Below are 17,239 nucleotides of genomic sequence, written 5' to 3' on the forward strand. Positions count from 1 at the left end.
CAACCAAATTTGTTATTTATGTACAAATCTGAGACTTTTTGTTATAGATAATTTTAGTACACAGAACACCAACTTAGTACTAAGTGTTCTCCCTAAGCTTTACATTTAATTAAGTTTAACTTTTAAAATACAATTTAGAATCTATAGTGAACAGTAACAATAATCACAGATCTGCATGGGTTAGCAGTACTAGTAAAAAAATCAAAGGATAGCCTTATATCTTTTATACGTTTAGGAAACAGTGTTAATAATTAGAAATAGACTTAAGTCAAAGCAAACAGATATAAGACACATCTTCAAATGACAGTGTGGCCCTTCTCTGTCAGATAAAATGTATAGAGAGCACTTATTGGTTACTTTGCCAGTAAACCTAGATAAACTTTCATTTCGTAAACTTTGACATGGCTCGATAGATATAGTTCTCAGATGGATGCTTATATCTAGTCACATATATTTAGACTGTAAATTATATTGTTATAAATATTTCTTCACCTAACCAGTTACAAAGTTAATCATTTAAAAGACTTTAAAACAGGTACAAGGGCTGGGGCTGGGGCTGGGGCTGGGGCTGGGGCTGAGCAGCATCCCACTTGGCTGGGATGTATGAGGCACTGGGTTCTATTCTCAGCACCACATAAATAAAATAGAAGACTATCAACAACTAAAAAAAAAAAGGTACAAAACCTAATTCCTGCAAGACTTACTTTCCCTAAGTAACAAAACCTAATGGATAGAGGAAATTATCTTGAGAGATAAGACCAATGTTTCAGATTTTGCTTAATATCAGTACATTAAAGTTCAAATAACTTTGTGCTAATTATAGCCAATTTAATAACAAACACAAACTTTTTGAGACTTACTTTCTACAAAACTTCTACAACTTACTTAAACATTCACAACTTGCTTACAGCCTTAGTTTTGTCCTCTTTTCCATCTTGGACTTAAGCACAAGACTATTACTTTACCAGACAAATACTTTCTCATCCAGAAGTATTTCTTTTATCTTCTAATTTTTTGTACTAAAATATACTTCCATAATATTTATTTCCTATAACTTTCTTATCTTTTCTAGTTTTGGACCCTTTAAATTCATATTCTGAAACAATCCTTATGAATGTTATCTGATTTTAATTTACACCACAAATTTCATTAGGAGGGGTTTAGACAATCCAGCATATACAAAAACCATGCCTTAATCTTTTTTTCCCCAGGTTGCATTCAAAGGGTTGGAGCACAGGGTATTTTTGAGCCTGACCTGTCTCTCTTATCATTATCACAATGCCATCAACTTTAAGTGAGTTCCCCACTGTCAATTATACCCAGAGGATCCTTTGGGTCTTTTTCTTATACTAGGCATATTTATATACAATGGAGGAGGCTCTTTCTACCCTTTTCTTTAGGTTTTCTTGAAGATGCCTTTGCAGAGGCTGCCTACAAAACACAGGCTGGCCTTAGTTTCTGTCTTTTTCTTTTCTGGGTGCAGTTATTTATTCTGCCAGTCTTCCCAGGCATTGGGTTTGATGGGATTCTGTTATAGCAAGAACTGCTTTGCCCCAGTGATGGATATCCCTTGGCCAAATGGGTTGTCCTGTCAGATCTTAAAAGGGGTGACTATTCCTGTCCCCAGATTATAAACTAACAGTGCTAAAACCCACTGCCACATTCTTTATGGCCAGCAGCTTCCACCCCACCATGGGGCAAAAGGGGCTGGAAGGCAGGGTAGAGGCCAGGTTCTCTTTGGGCATTTTTCCAGAGCCCAGGCAGTTTTTCTGGGATTCCCCTCCACCCCCAAGTTTAGGGCTAGTGTCCTTGACCCACAGTGAGATAATCTGTGGCTGCCTGGGGCCAGGCTGAGAAGCTGTGCTGGGAGTGCCAGCACTGGGTTTAAAAGATTTAAATCTTTTTAACCCTTTCTCCTGATGTCCTGCTATCCTTGCACACCAGGGGCACTGCCTTTTGGCACCTTCAAATTAGCTCCAGACTATTCAGACCCCTTATCATGCAAATATACATACAAAATCTGTTTCATACACTTTACGGCTGACAGACCAACTTTAAGATTATATATAATATTGGGCTGGGGATGTGGCTCAAGCAGTAGCGCGCTCGCCTGGCATGCGTGTGGTCCGGGTTCGATCCTCAGCACCATATACAAAGATGTTGTGTCCGCCAATAACCAAATAAATATTAAAATTCTCTCTCTCTCTCTCTCTTCAAAAAAAAAAAAAAAGATTATATATAATAATCCAGAAAAACCATCCAGAGGCCAGGCTGTGTTACAGCAAACAGTTTTTCTCTTAGATAGGCTTATGCCTATAGGTAGCCCATTCAGTTAAGATTTCTTGCTTAAGAGACTACAGGTAAGATCAACACAACATGGCTCATGTCTTAAAGGACCAGTAACAGACACAAAAATACAGACAAAGAGAGAATCACTGAAACCAGGGCTAACAGATAGAAACCTTTAAAACATGTACAAATTGTTTCTACTTACTTTACCTTTGACAGACCAACTCCAATTGCAAAATTGTATAATAATTCAGAAAGTTATTTATTCAAAAGCCAGCTCATTACAGTAAAACATTATCTTAGATAGGCTTACATCTAGGTGGCCTTTTCTTTAACTTACTTTACCTCTGACAGACCAACAACAATTGCAAGATTGTACTAAAAAGAAACAGAGAGAGAGACAACCAGAGAAGAGCCCCAAAACCATGGCCCACAGACAGGAACCTTTAAATTGACCGGCCAAGATCTTTCTCAAGAGACTAAAATACAAGTCAATGCAGTATTGGCCACATGATACAAACAAAACAAAAACAGACAACCAGAGGGAATTCCCAAACCCAAGGACAACAAACAGATGAGAACCTAGAATATAACAGAAGGGAGTAAATATCCCTAGGTTCTCAAAACCCACGTAATCCATGATTCCTCTACCAGTGGTGCCACAGATGTCTCCACAAAGAGTGACCAGATGTTCCCATGAAGAGGAACCAGATGTGTGGAATCAAGGGTCTCAGTGTGCACACAGAGGAACTTACCAGATGGCTAAAGGTGTCATGACTTTACTGAGTTCAGTTTCCTTTTTCTCAAAGTGGACCACAATGGAGCAACCTACACCCTTCAAGGAGACAAAGCAGGAGTTCCCGAAAGCAAAAGGAGCTTCAGCAGCTGCTGGGAGAATCCCTTTACTCATAGGAATAGCTACTCTAGTTTAAGCTAAGGCAAACTCACCAGTCTCCTAAATCTTCTGCATTTGGCTCTCAACAAGTTCCCAGCCACCCTGCATCCTCAGCATGGATGTGGGTTCCTTAGAGAGCCAGGCCTACCCAAGAAAGCTGGAGTGGGGGCTGCTCTCAGGCCCCATCTGGGGTGCCAAATTTGTTATAGAAAGCTCAGTCTTTGTCCCTGATGCCTATCTAATAATGAGGATATGATTTTGAGAAAAAGGAAAAAGAAGTTTCATTGCTTTGCTATCCAAGGAGAAACATAGGGGACTCTGTCCTAGAGGCTGTGATTCTCTAGTCTCTAATTAGTAATCTTACATCTCAGCCTCCCAAGTTGCTGGGATTACAGGTGTGCACCACGTCTGCCAAAACGAAATATTTATCTAATAGAAACAATGTATGAAAAATTTACAAACTAAGGTATTAAAAAAAATGACTAAAAATACCAAATTTGTGCACATACCTGGCAGAATTCACATGTAACTTGAATTTCATAAGTTGAACAACTTATCACGTTCTCTTTTTCATGGCAAGGATACTGAAAAAAAAAGTGATTTCACACTATTAAAAATAGTTTTGAAACACTTCTCAAAACACAGAAAGTGAAAGCACTCAAATTATACTCTGTAACACTAGGAATATTCAAAACTCCAATCACTATTAACAAACGTTATAAATGACAGATCACTGCTCCTGAAATATGAACAACCATGTAAATGCCTTAACTGTAGGTATTAACATATTCAACTCTACCATAGGGGTTTAAAGAGCAAGAAATATTTAATTCAGCCCTTAGGACTATGGTTGAAGGACAGTCATTAAAATAGTAAAAGTTCTTACTTTATAAGTCTGACAAAAAAAAAAAAAAGATCTGGCATTTCAAAATTTCTACTCAAGAAGCTTCTAACTTAAGATATACTTAATGGTGGTAACAATATCAGTCTATTTTGTCAAAATGTATCTGTCCCACAGTGTAAATGATCCACATAAGCAGCTCCCCTTTCCATAATTTTGTAACTTGCTTATGTGATATCAACTTAAACACAGCATATTGAAACAAATAAGGTCATTTTCAAACTCTGCCAAAACTTTAACTTATATTCACTGAAACTCCATCTACTGGTAAATATAGTGTACTATATTATTATCCAAATAAAACCATGATATATAGAGGAAAATTATATTTTTCATAATTTTGCTTATAAATCTTGCTCAGAAAAACTGGATAATCCCTGAGCAGAAATGTGTAACTAGAGACGCAGTTCTGAGTCCTGAAGTAAAGGTCACCCTGATATGAATTAAGACAAAGGATCTTCTTTCCTGGCTGCAGGCAAAACTTAATCTGGTAGGGTTGCATTTTCCCATTCATATCCAATGGTGAGGAAAGGAAAAAGAATACTAGAACAATCCAAAGGAAACATAGAGTAGTCATGCTTCTGTCATTACCAGCAAATGTGAGCTCAGGAAGGGCAAGGAACTTATCTTTGGGCTATCTAAATCGATGTCTCAGTTAGTTAAGTTCAAGAAACATCTAAACATAACTAAATGCAATCATGAAAAACAACAAAGAGTTGTTTCCCTGCACTTGAAAAACTAGCAGAAGAAAGAGGAATACATAGGTATGATTTCAATTAATTCATAAGAATATAGGAAAGTTGGGGCTGGGTTGTGGCTCAGTGGTAGAGCACCTGCCTAGCATGTGTGAGGCAGCAACACATAAATGAATAAAATAAAGCCATAAAAAAAGAATATAGGAAAGTTAAAATACTATGAGAGTATAAGATGGGCACGGTGGCACATGCCTGTAGTCCCAGCGCTCAGGAGGCTGAGGTAGGAGGATCGCTTGAGCCCAGGAATAAGGCCAGCCTAGGCAACACAGAGAGACCCAACTGAAAAACAAAAAACAAAAACCAACAAAAACAAACAAACAACTATGATAATGTAAAGGCAGACCAAGGATCAATCTGATAGTTCTAGAAAAGTTTCTAAGGGAGTTAACCCTTGATACCTCTCTATATAATCTTTTCTACCCTTTTATCATAACTTTCCTTTTTACCTATACAAGCCTATTTTCTAGAGTCGATACAAATTCACATTCCTTTACTACCATTTTCTAATACCTAGGTGAAGTAGCTGTAGACAAACAGTTCAAGTCTGGAGATACAAATGGTATCTTTTTGTTCATCTAAATGAATCTCAAGCTGGTAAATCCAGGCTTATCTCCTTTTTTTCAGCAAGAATGGAAATATGCTCAAGACAGAAGGTTTGCAAGTGAGACTTTGTTACACAATACATTGTTGGAGAAGTACATGATTTCTGATTTTTTTTTTTTTTTTAAATGTAAATTGTGCCAGGAGCACATGCCTGTAATCCAGTGGCTCAGGAGGCTGGGGCAGGAGGATGGCAAATTCAAGACCAATCTCAGCAACTTAGTGAGGCACAAGGCAATTTAATGAGACCCTTTCTCAAAATAAAATATTAAAAAGGGCTAGGAATATAAAGCACCCCTGTGTTCAATCCTCAGTACCAAAAAGAAAAAAAGAAAGGAAGATTGTTAATTGTTCACATTACATTCTCTGGCAAGTGTCTAAAAACCTATATTTCTATTCCAGAAAAATCACTGTCATGAAAAATCACTGTCTTTGGGGTACCCAAGAGGGTTCTAGGCAAAATTTTAAAAATTCCCATTTCTTTGGTTTTTATCACCTCTAACTCTTCCCATACTTCTTTATTTTTCTTGATCTCATGATCTAGAGCTATAAAATTCCCCCTTTTCTTCTATCAAAAAATGAGTATACTTTGTGCTTGGCACTCTCCTGGATGCTAGGAATGAAGTGATGAATTAAAATATAATTCCTGCCTTCATGAAGCTTCAAGAATAGTAATGGAGTTTATACTTGCATCCGACTCAGACAACCTAAATTAAGAATCAAAAACTACCTCTGAATGCACCTAACAAAACTATGAGCTTCAACCCTTTAGGGTTTTATCTACACTCTTAGAGGTACAACCTGAACTGTCTTTTATTTCTAATCTTACCTCCTGCCAGAGATATTTCTAATACACCATGGCCCATTTAACAGTATCAGACTGCCTGCCATGCGTTGAAGATGACCCTCAATTTACATATTATTTTCACTATATCCAAAACATATCCTCCCAGATGAATGCCTGACTTCTTTGCTATTAGACAATCAAGGCCCAGTTCAAATGATACTTTCATGGCAATTCCTTCCCTATAATCCAAACTGAAATTTTCTTCAACTAAGCTTTTTGTATTGTTTATCCTCTGCTTACAGCACCCATATTAGATTTTGGAAAATAACAGATTATATAATCTGTATGCTTCTTTCACTCCACCCCAACTATGCCTTGAAGAATCATAATATACTATAGCAAAAGCAATCAAAACTGGCTCAAACGCAGGCACTTGGCACACACCTGTAATCCCATCCACTGGAGAGGGTGAGGCAGGAGAATCCCAATTTAAGGTCAGCCTGGACAATTTAGGCCTTGTCTCAAAATAAAATTAAAAGGGGGAAGGGGGTACTGGGATATGGCTTAGCGGTAGAGTGCTTGCCTAACACACTTGGGTTCCTGGGTTCATCCCTAGCACCTCTAGGAGAAAAATATTGGCTCAAAGACTAGTTGTGCCACTCCTAAAACAGGCAATCTTGGTCAAAGTTCTAAACTCCTTTGAGATGCATTTTCCCCACCTATAAAGTAGGGGTAATACTATCTACTTCACAAAATTGTTAAGTATTAAAAATAGTACAGGTGAAGTGCCTCACACAATGCTTGGCACTTATGAACTCCTGAGAAAAATGGCAGTGGTAATGTAATTCTATTTTGATTTTTGTTGTTAATATTGCAAGGCTTTCTATGTATCCTTATGTCTGCATAACATCTTATTTATAGCAAGCACAAAGTAAATGTTCAATTATTAATCACCCCCCCAAAACACATACAACTTGTAAAATGAATAGATATACATTTACTTCTTGCACAAGTGAAAACTCTATACTTCATCTCAAATGCTCTAAAATTTTAAAGGAATGGATAATATTAAACATTTTCATCTTTTTAACTGGGAAAGGACAATCAGATGATTTTTATGAAAGAAAAAACTAAATTTGGCTAACCTGAAATTCAAATATTATGAAGAATTTAAACATCACTTTTCCATTTCTCAGAAAATTATAAATGCTTCAAATCCAATGATTTACTACTAGTTAAGACATAAGTGCCTAGTACTTGCAGTAGAGATTAGAGATGAGCTACAAGAAGCATCTGTTACAGACTATTCCAAGATTCTTTTAATGTTTATAAGGGTTGAGGCGTGGTGAGTTAGAAAATAAAACTTTAGTTCTGCAGATTCTAAAAATGAAGTAAAATGCCATCTGTATAGCAGCAGCACTGGAAGAAACATGGTGACATTTTTATTTCTGTGGTAATGGGGATTGAATGCAGGGGCACTCTACCACTGAGCTATATCTTACATCTCCAAACTTTTCTTTTTTCTTTTCTCTTCTCTTTTCTTTTTGAGATAGGGTCTTACTATGTCGAGGCTGGCATTGAACTTGTGATCCTCTGGCCTCAGCCTCCTGAGTTGCTAGGATTACAAGCACATGCCTCTGCACCCTGCATGGTAATATGTTTAAAAGCAGAGTTCACATCTGACAGTGCACTGTTGTCATAGCCTACACTTTCACTCCATCACTGTGACATTTTGTAAATGGGAATAATAATATTTACACCACAGTTATTTTGATAGTAAAATGAAAATACTGTATTAAAAAGTAAGCTCAATAACTTTCTCATAGTGAGCATTCAAGTAGCAGCTGCTGTTACTTTTTAAAATACAAATGATATGCAATAAAAATGGCTTAGATGATAACAGTGATATATTACCTCAGTTTTCTGATTCATCGTTACCACTATTTAACACAGGCTCTAATTGCCCAGAAATAACTATTCAGAAAGAGAAATTAAATAACATACCCCCCTCCTTTGAGAATAAATAATAAACCACAAGAAATCGGAATTAAGTCTATTTAAGAAAGAAATTATCTTTAACTTCATGGGTAACTATGAAGCAATCACACACTACAGTAAAATATCTTAGTCCTGGAATGTTTAAAATGCCTTGTGGATTAAAAAGTATTAGCTAGAGTAAAATGTTGAAAATTAAAAGTCCCAAATCAGATTATCTTGCTATGCTTGATTTAAATAAGAACTTGGCCCGAAATGATGAAAGTATTCTTAAATGTACACAGAATCTGTCCTGAAAACTACTGATACATATTACAACACAGATTAATCTAAAAATCATTATGCTATGTCAAAGAGGACGATCTAAAAAATATCACAGAGTATGATTCCATTTATACAAATTCTAGAAAAGGCAAACTATAGGGACAGAAAGCAGACTAGTGGTAGCCTAGGAACAGGAGTGGAAGATTACAAAGAGGTCACAAGGGAGCTTGTGATGAATAAATCATCTTGATGGTGGTGATGGTTTGATGGATGTATAGATAAAAGTCAAAACTTATCGAATTGCATACTTAAAATATGTGCGGTTTATTACTAAGTCAATAATATCCCAAAAGCCATTGACTTTTTTTTTTAAGATTTATGAAATAACCTATCATAGTTACATGAACTTAATACCAATGGCTAATGACCAATCACAAATAGTATCTCTTATATAAGTGAAATTCACTCTACTTTTTTCCTTCCTCTTATCTCATCATGAGCTAGGTTCTTCATTTCATACCCTAAAAAAACTAAGAAAACACCAGGTGCAGTGGCTCATGCCTATAATCCCAGCAGCTCAGGAGGCTGAAGCAGGAGGATCTCAAGTTCAAAGCCAGCCTCAGCAACTTAAGCAACTCAGCGAGACCCTGCCTCTAAATAAAATATAAAAAAAGGGCTGGGGATGTGGCTCAGTGGTTAAGCACCCCTGGGTTCACTTCCGGGTACCAAAGAAACTCACTAAGAATCAACCTGAAGGTTTGAAATGGCAACTTGCTCTCTTGTCTCCCCTATGCAGTAGATAAATAAAGTGCCTCAAAACCTTTCTCCAAATTAAATCCAATGAAGCTTTACTTTCAACACTTTAAAATTACACCTACTTCAGGTTTCTTGTAATATAGCAGTATAGTACTTTAAAAACATTTTCTGGGGCTGGGGATGTGGCTCAAGCGGTAGCGCGCTCGCCTGGCATGCGTGCGGCCTGGGTTTGATCCTCAACACCACATACCAACAAAGATGTTGTGTCCGCCGAGAACTAAAAAATAAATATTAAAAATTCTCTCTCTCTCTCTCTCCTCTCTCACTCTCTCTTTAAAAAAAAAAATTTTCTGGTATGAATCCACAAAAAAAGTCTTAATATGTATGCCATATATGCTAGTTCAGAAAAAATGAGTATTCGTCCATATGAACTAGTATCTCAAACTTCATATGAAAAACATGACCAAAACTGCTCTAAGTTCAAGAGCAATAACAATTGCTCCTAAGATTAGACAAAGAGGTGGTGCAGAAAAACAGGAATAGTAAATTTCTAAAATATGTAAATGAAAGAAAATCTATATATTATAAGATTATAGACCTTAGTCATTTTGATACAGGCATAATAAACTTCCTATGAACTGAAGATATATGTTTGGTGCTCTGCTGCAGAAACAGACCAGTATAAAAGTCAAGTTTTCACTTTCTGGTTTTCTATGATAATTCTACCTATAAATATGTATCCATTCTTCATATTTTCTATATTTTATTGCCACAAAGTTTTATTAGAACCTAAACTTGTTAAAATTATACTTTAAATTTTATTTATGACAACACAGCCAGCAATTTCTATTATTTGGTATCCTGCACAAATGACCAAATTTATTTAATTCTAAAACAACCCTTAAAATTAAAGTTTTAATTGGAGTTCCAAAAAAATTCCCTCCTGAAAATATTAACTAAATTACTTTTAGTCAACTAAGACACTGTAAGGGACTTTAAATTTGCTCCCACAAAAACACAGAAGTGAAAAAAGAATCACCTGGAATACTACCACTCAGAGTTAACTACTATTAATATTCCGAAGTACATATTCCAGTTTTGTCAGTGTGTTTGTGTGTGTGTGTGTATTTTTTAATACCTTTATTTTTATTTATTTATTTTTATGTGGTGCTGAGGATTGAACCCAATGCCTCACATGTGCTAGGCAAGTGCTCTACCACTGAGCATATACACATTTATGTAACTTTAAGAAATGTAAAAACAGCATGAAAACTGACTTTAAAATACAATTATCTAGCAGGGTGCTGTGGCACACACCTATATGAGAAGTTGAGGCAGGAGGATCACAAGTTCAAAGCCAGCCTCAGCAACTTAGTAAAGCACTTAGCAACTTGAGGAGACCCTGTCTCTAAATAAAATACCACAAAGGGCTGGGGATGCGGTTCAGTGGTTAAGTACCCAGGGTTCAATCCCAGGTACCAAAAAAAAAAAAAAAATGTAATTACCTACATTCTGCCACATCATTAAATAATAATGTCATTAAAGATTAGATGTCTGGGCTGAGGTTGTAGCTCAGTGGTAGAGCACTTGCTTTGCATGCACGAGGCATGCACGAGGCCCTGGGTTCGTTCCTCAGCACCACATAAAAATAAATAAATAAAAATAAAGATATTGTGTCCATCAACAACTAAAAAATATATTTAAAAAAGATTAGATATCATTTTTTAAAAATAGTTTTTAGTTGCAATGGACCTTTATCTTATTTATTGATATGCAGTGCTGAGAATTAAACCCAGTGCCTCACACATGCTAGGCAAGCACCCTGTCACTGAGCCACAATCCCAGCCATAGATGTCATTTTAAATAGCTACATTTAAATACAGCTATATGATATTACACCATTATCAATGAATACTTTTGGGAAACAACTTTGTGCAATATCTATAATAATTTCCAAAGGATGAATTTCTAGAAGTGAAACTGCAATGTCAAAATGAAGGCATATTTTGAAGGCTTTGAAATTATATTGTGTTAAACTGTCCTCCAAGAAGCATTATTTATTTCTACTTTCCCTATATAAAAATAACTCATGTCTCTCAACACCTACACCAACAGTGGTACTATTGTTTTAAATGTCCAATTAATAAAATAATTTAAAAGCTGTGTATCTTGACATCCTAATATGGTGAACTTTCTCCATATACATAACAGTCATTTATACATCTCTGTGAATTGCCTTCTTTTGCCTAGTTTTAAAAAATAAAATGTTAGCTCAAAATTCTCTCTCCTGAATAAGTACTCTACCACTGAGCTATACTCACAGCCCACGGGGTTTTTATTATGTCATGGGACTTCTGACCACGTACCTCACTGTGTTCCCAGTGTAGACCTAAGTATTCACCCTACAAATGAGAAGACTGAAGTTGAAAAGTGTGAAATTACTTACTCAAGGTCAAAAACCAGGGCAAGGCCCAGCACAGTAGCACAAGATATTCCCCATTGGCTCAGGAGGCTGAGGCAGGAGGATTGCAAGTTCAAAGCCAGTCTCAGCAATGGCAAGGCACTAAACAACTCAGTGAGACCCTGACTCTAAATAAAATCCAAAATAGGGCTGGGGCTTGATATCAAATCAGAGACACGGCGTCTGATAGAAGGAAAAAGTTGGCTACGATCTACATACTGTGGGGTGGGGCTCCAAATTCCTCAATAGGACACCCATAGCACAAGAGTTAATAACAAGAATCAACAAATGGGACTTGCTCAAACTAAAAAGTTTTTTCTCAGCAAAAGAAACAATAAGAGAGGTAAATAGGGAGCCTACATCCTGGGAACAAATCTTTACTCCTCACACTTCAGATAGAGCCCTAATATCCAGAGTATACAAAGAACTCAAAAAATTAGACAATAAGATAACAAATAACCCAATCAACAAATAGGCCAAGGACCTGAACAGACACTTCTCAGAGGGGGACATACAATCAATCAACAAGTACATGAAAAAATGCTCACCATCGCTAACAGTCAGAGAAATGCAAATCAAAACCACCCTAAGATACCATCTCACTCCACTAAGATTGGCAGCCATTATGAAGTCAAACAACAACAAGTGCTGGCGAGGATGTGGGGAAAAGGGTACACTTGTTCATTGTTGGTGGGACTGCAAATTGGTGCAGCCAATTTGGAAAGCAGTATGGAGATTTCTTGGAAAGCTGGGAATGGAATCACCATTTGACCCAGCTATTCCCCTTCTCGGTCTATTCATTAAAGATCTAAAAAGAGCATGCTACAGGGACACTGCTACATCGATGTTCATAGCAGCACAATTCACAATAGCAAGACTGTGGAACCAACCTAGATGCCCTTCAATAGATGAATGGATAAGAAAAAATGTGGCATTTATACACAATGGAGTATTACTCTGCATTAAAAAATGACAAAATCATAGAATTTGGAGGGAAATGGATGGCATTAGAGCAGATTATGCTAAGTGAAGCTAGCCAATCCCTAAAAAACAAATGCCAAATGTCTTCTTTGATATAAGGAGAGTAACTAAGAACAGAGTAGGGAAGAAGAGCATGAGAAGAAGATTAACATTAAACAGGGATGAGAGGTGGGAGGGAAAGGGAGAGAGAAGGGAAATTGCATGGAAATGGAAGGAGACCCTCAGGGTTATACAAAATTACATACAAGAGGAAGTGAGGGGAAAGAGAAAAATAATACAAGGGGGAGAAATGAATTACAGTAGAGGGGGTAGAGAGAGAAGAGGGGAGGGGCGGGGAGGGGGGATAGTAGAGGATAGGAAAAGCAGCAGAATACAACAGACACTAGTATGGCAATATGTAAATCAATGGAAGTGTAACTGATGTGATTCTGCAATCTGTATACGGGGCAAAAATGGGAGTTCATAACCCACTTGAATCAAAGTGTGAAATATGATATATCAAGAACTATGTAATGTTCTGAACAACCAACAATAAAAACAAAAACAAAATAGGGCTGGGGATGTGGCTCAGTGGTTGAGTGCTCCTGAGTTCAATCCCTGGTACCCAAAACAAAACAAGCAACTTATACTGTGCGTACCAAGCTATGATATCTTTATTTTACACCTACCAACTACAGAGAAATTTTATATAAATCATATACGAAAATTGGTATCACAGAAAGATTCTTTGGAACTTCCAGAGTAATCAGATCCATTACCAAATGGAATCATATAAAAATGAAATGCCAGTAAGAGGACCAAAAAAAAAAAAAAAAAAAGAAAAGAAAAAGAAAAAGAAAAAAGTAAAAATAGATGAAAATTGAAGAAATTAAGTGTAAGAGTATCTGCATGACAAAGCTCAGACAGGCTATTAGGTTTCAGCATAGTGCAGAACCTGGGTGGGGTAGGGTGAGAAAGATGTCTCTAGTGAGGAGAAAGGAAATGAGGGTTAGGCTAGAAGGAAGGAGGTCAGCCCTACATGGGATACTGCAGTCTGAGTTGAATGAGGAAAGGTCTCTGTGTGGAGGGAAGTGTAGCCTGACAATTCTACATATAAGCATGTATTTGTTCCTCCTATTTTCTGTTTTATTTGCCACAAGCTGTATGATTCTGTTTGTTTTTAACTTCATAATACAGAATGTAGTTTTTCAATTTCTTTTCATTGTTTTGGTACCAGAGATTGAACCAAGGGGTGCTTAACCACTGAGCCACATCCCCAGCCCTTTTTTATATTTTATTTAGAGACAGGGTCTCACTGACTTTCTTAAGGCCTTGATAAATTGCTGAGGCTGTCTTTGAATTTGTGATCCTCCTGCCTCAGCCTCTCAAGCCACTGGGATTACAGGTGTGTGCCACCACGCCCAGCTCAATTTCTTGATATATCTAATAACATGAAAATTATACACAGAAACAAGAATAGACTTCTTAGAGAATCAGTACATTTTGTATTGAAGAGGTGGTCCAATTGGCTTAACTTGGTCAGGTATCTCCCCTAATTTACCCGAAACAGCTATGTCAGGGTCATGGATATAGGATTGTTCTCTATTGCACTGGTGGTGGGCTCTCTAAGAGGTGAGTGAGTGTGTGCTGAGGGGAGATGACTAATGCCAGCACACTCATGTTCCCACAGCATCTGTGTTTTATCTTTTATAATGATTATATATGTATATCTGTATAACTGAATTAATATCATTGTTATTATTACTTTCACTTGTTTACCTTCCTTTTTAGTCTAATTTTAAGGACAGAATCCATCTCTTATTTTTAACATGGATATGATAGGCAACCAAATGTTTTCCAAATGAAGTTCATAAAATAAATGAGGAAAGATGACCAAGTCCAGCACACTCATGTTCCCGTAGCATCTATGTAGCCTGATATGAGATGTTAATGCCCAAGTGGGCTAAAGAGGCATCCACATGAGATAAGAGACAAGGATGGCACTATTCTAGTATAGGATGTCAGGGCCAACTAGTAGAATACCTGCTTGATGGGGAAAAGTCTAGTGGTGAAAGGCAATTCATTACATACACACCCAGGGATTGATCAAATTTAGTAAATACATCAAGGATATGATAAGTGAAAGTAAATTCACATTATAGGTGACTATAGATCAAATGAACTATAAATATGGGGTGAACCTTTGTATTAAATGGGTTCTGAAGATAATGACATGAACTCATGACTTTCAAAATAAATATAAAGATACAGAAATAAAGATGTTAATGTCTATACATGTATGCATATATGTTCATAAAATTTATCTAGTTATGTCCACTGAGAGGGCCAGGAACATGGATAAAAAGCACATATATTGGGACCAGGACTGTAGCTCAGTGGTAGAATGCTTGCCTAGCATGCATGAGGCGCTGGGTTTGATCCCTGGCATCACATTAAAAATAAAAGTACTGTGTCCATCTGCAACTAAAAAAAAAAAAAAAAAAAAAAAAAAAAAAAAAAAAAATATATATATATATATATATATATATATATATATATATATTTAAAAGGAAAAAAAAAGCACATATAGCATTCCATATTTTATTGTGTAAATACCATTTTCCACCAAATGGGACCTCGGCTCCTTGAAATACTGGTTGATTTCAGGGATGGGTAGGGAAAAGTACAGGGCAGACCTTAAATATCTTAGGTAGAAAATAAAAATGAAACAAAAATCTTACAGATTTAGCCCTGAAAGTGACCAAATGTGGGACAATTTGAGAATCAAATCAAATGACAGTGAAGGATCAAAACAAATAATGATAGTAAAGTAAACCCTAAATAAATACAGTTCACAAATCCATACTGATACACAAGAATAAATTAAATGTTTGAACAGGAATAAAATATTTATTTCATCTCAAAGTACCTTTCTATAAAATAAAATGTAATAACTAAGGACAAAGAGTAATTTACAGTACAAAAATCTAGTAAACATCACCTTAATCAAGTGATCCAAGTTAACAATGTTAGAAATAAAAAGCAAAGTTGTGTGCCCTTTTTGGAATGCAATGAGAAAGACATGTCATCACTTCTACTACAATAATTCTGAGGATCAAATCATGAAGAAATATCAGAGAACCCCAAACTGAGGTAAATTCTGTAAAATAATCTTTGAAAATGTTCAAGTTATTGATGTCAAGGGAAGACTGAGGAACTGTCTGTGATCAAAAATTTCAATAAGATACAACAAATAACTGCAACATGAGATATTAGATGGAATCTTTTTGCTATAAAAGATTACTGGGAAGACTGGCAAAAATCTCAATGTGATCTGCAATATTCAGGTCTAATACAGAGGGTAGAAATAGACCTGTGTTGATTTCCTGATTCTCATAGTTATACTGTGGTTTTGCAGGAGAATGTCTTGTATAGAAATATAAAATTTGGTAATAATAGGTAATAATAAGGCATCACACTGGCAATTTAGTCTTGAATTAAAAAAAAAAATAAGGAAGGGGCTGGGGCTGAGTGGTAGAGCGCTTGCCTAGCACATGTGAGGTCCTGGGTTCGATCCTCAGCACCACATATAAATAAAGTTATTATATGAAACTACAACAAAAAATAAATAAACATTTTTTAAAAATAGGAAAAAAACTAACAAGATAAGCTTAAGTAATACATTTATAATATGTGCTAAAATAATTCACTACATGAGCATTATTATATAACTAACGTTTTTAGCAGTAGTCATGAGAAAAATACTAATAGTAAACAATAATACTAAAAATACTAATAAATAATAATAATAAATTGTACTGATTCTCTAACAATTCTCTCCTTTCTGGCTTATAATTTCAAGTTATAAAATACATCAAGGAATTGAAAAGCATATTCTATATTGCAAGGTTAAATAGAAAATGAAATTATACTATAGTAAAAGAATTTACCAATCTGAATGAACTTATAGAGGATACTAGATAATTATTTATCTTATTAGTTCCCTTTTTAAAAATATGAAATGTGGGCCAAATCTATTGCACAAATAAAAAAATCCTTCAGGCTGTAGTATCAATATTCCTATGCCATTTTAAAGTCTACCATTCAGATGATTAGCAGTGAAAATATTTATTTTCCTACATCTTGATCAAAAACAGACTAAGAAGGAAAATAATTCATTTCATAAAAAAATAGTGCTGGTGAATGCATTTCTAAAAACAGAAGTGGTGGATCAATTTCTGGTGACTCTAGAAATTTCTATACTTTAAAATGTGAATTTAACTGACAATCTACTTAGTTGGTTACAGAACTATAAAATTTTGTAAGCTCTTAGAATGCACTCAAATTTAAAGGCAAATTTCTAAAATATGGATAATAGTGTTACATATAATATATAGCATTCTCAAACATTTCTAATAAAAATCATTAACTTTTATGAAATTTATTTGGAAAACATTTGACTGCCTATTTTGCAACCATGTTAAATACAAGAGGTATGGATTCTGCACTTAAAATTAGATTAAAAAGGAGGATTAACAAGTGAAAATAATAATTTATTTATGTACATGTATAATCG

At 35.8% G+C, this 17,239-nt stretch overlaps 1 protein-coding gene and 1 long non-coding RNA gene across 4 annotated transcripts in view; one reads left to right on the forward strand and one right to left on the reverse strand.

The window, feature by feature from the left end:
• The window catches only part of LOC308631251, a 930,091-nt gene that overhangs the window by 589,237 nt on the left and 323,615 nt on the right, over positions 1 to 17,239 (forward strand). The gene's annotated exons all lie outside the window — the stretch shown is intronic.
• Positions 1 to 17,239, reverse strand: part of ATF2 (activating transcription factor 2) — a 110,824-nt gene that overhangs the window by 78,653 nt on the left and 14,932 nt on the right. For 2 of the 3 annotated variants that reach the window (XM_081260666.1, XM_081260664.1), the window contains exon 3: positions 3,694 to 3,768. Coding sequence is in view for 2 of the 3 variants with exons in the window: in XM_081260664.1 (XP_081116790.1) it covers positions 3,694 to 3,725 (32 nt within the window). In the remaining variant the exon portion in view is untranslated. Of the gene's footprint in view, positions 1 to 3,693; positions 3,769 to 5,032; positions 5,120 to 17,239 lie in introns of all 3 variants that reach the window. The other variant, XM_081260665.1, reaches the window with a different exon arrangement.

This window comes from Spermophilus citellus, assembly GCF_964194105.1.
Source record: "Spermophilus citellus genome assembly, chromosome: 11".
In the NCBI taxonomy this organism is placed as follows: Eukaryota; Metazoa; Chordata; class Mammalia; order Rodentia; family Sciuridae; genus Spermophilus; species Spermophilus citellus.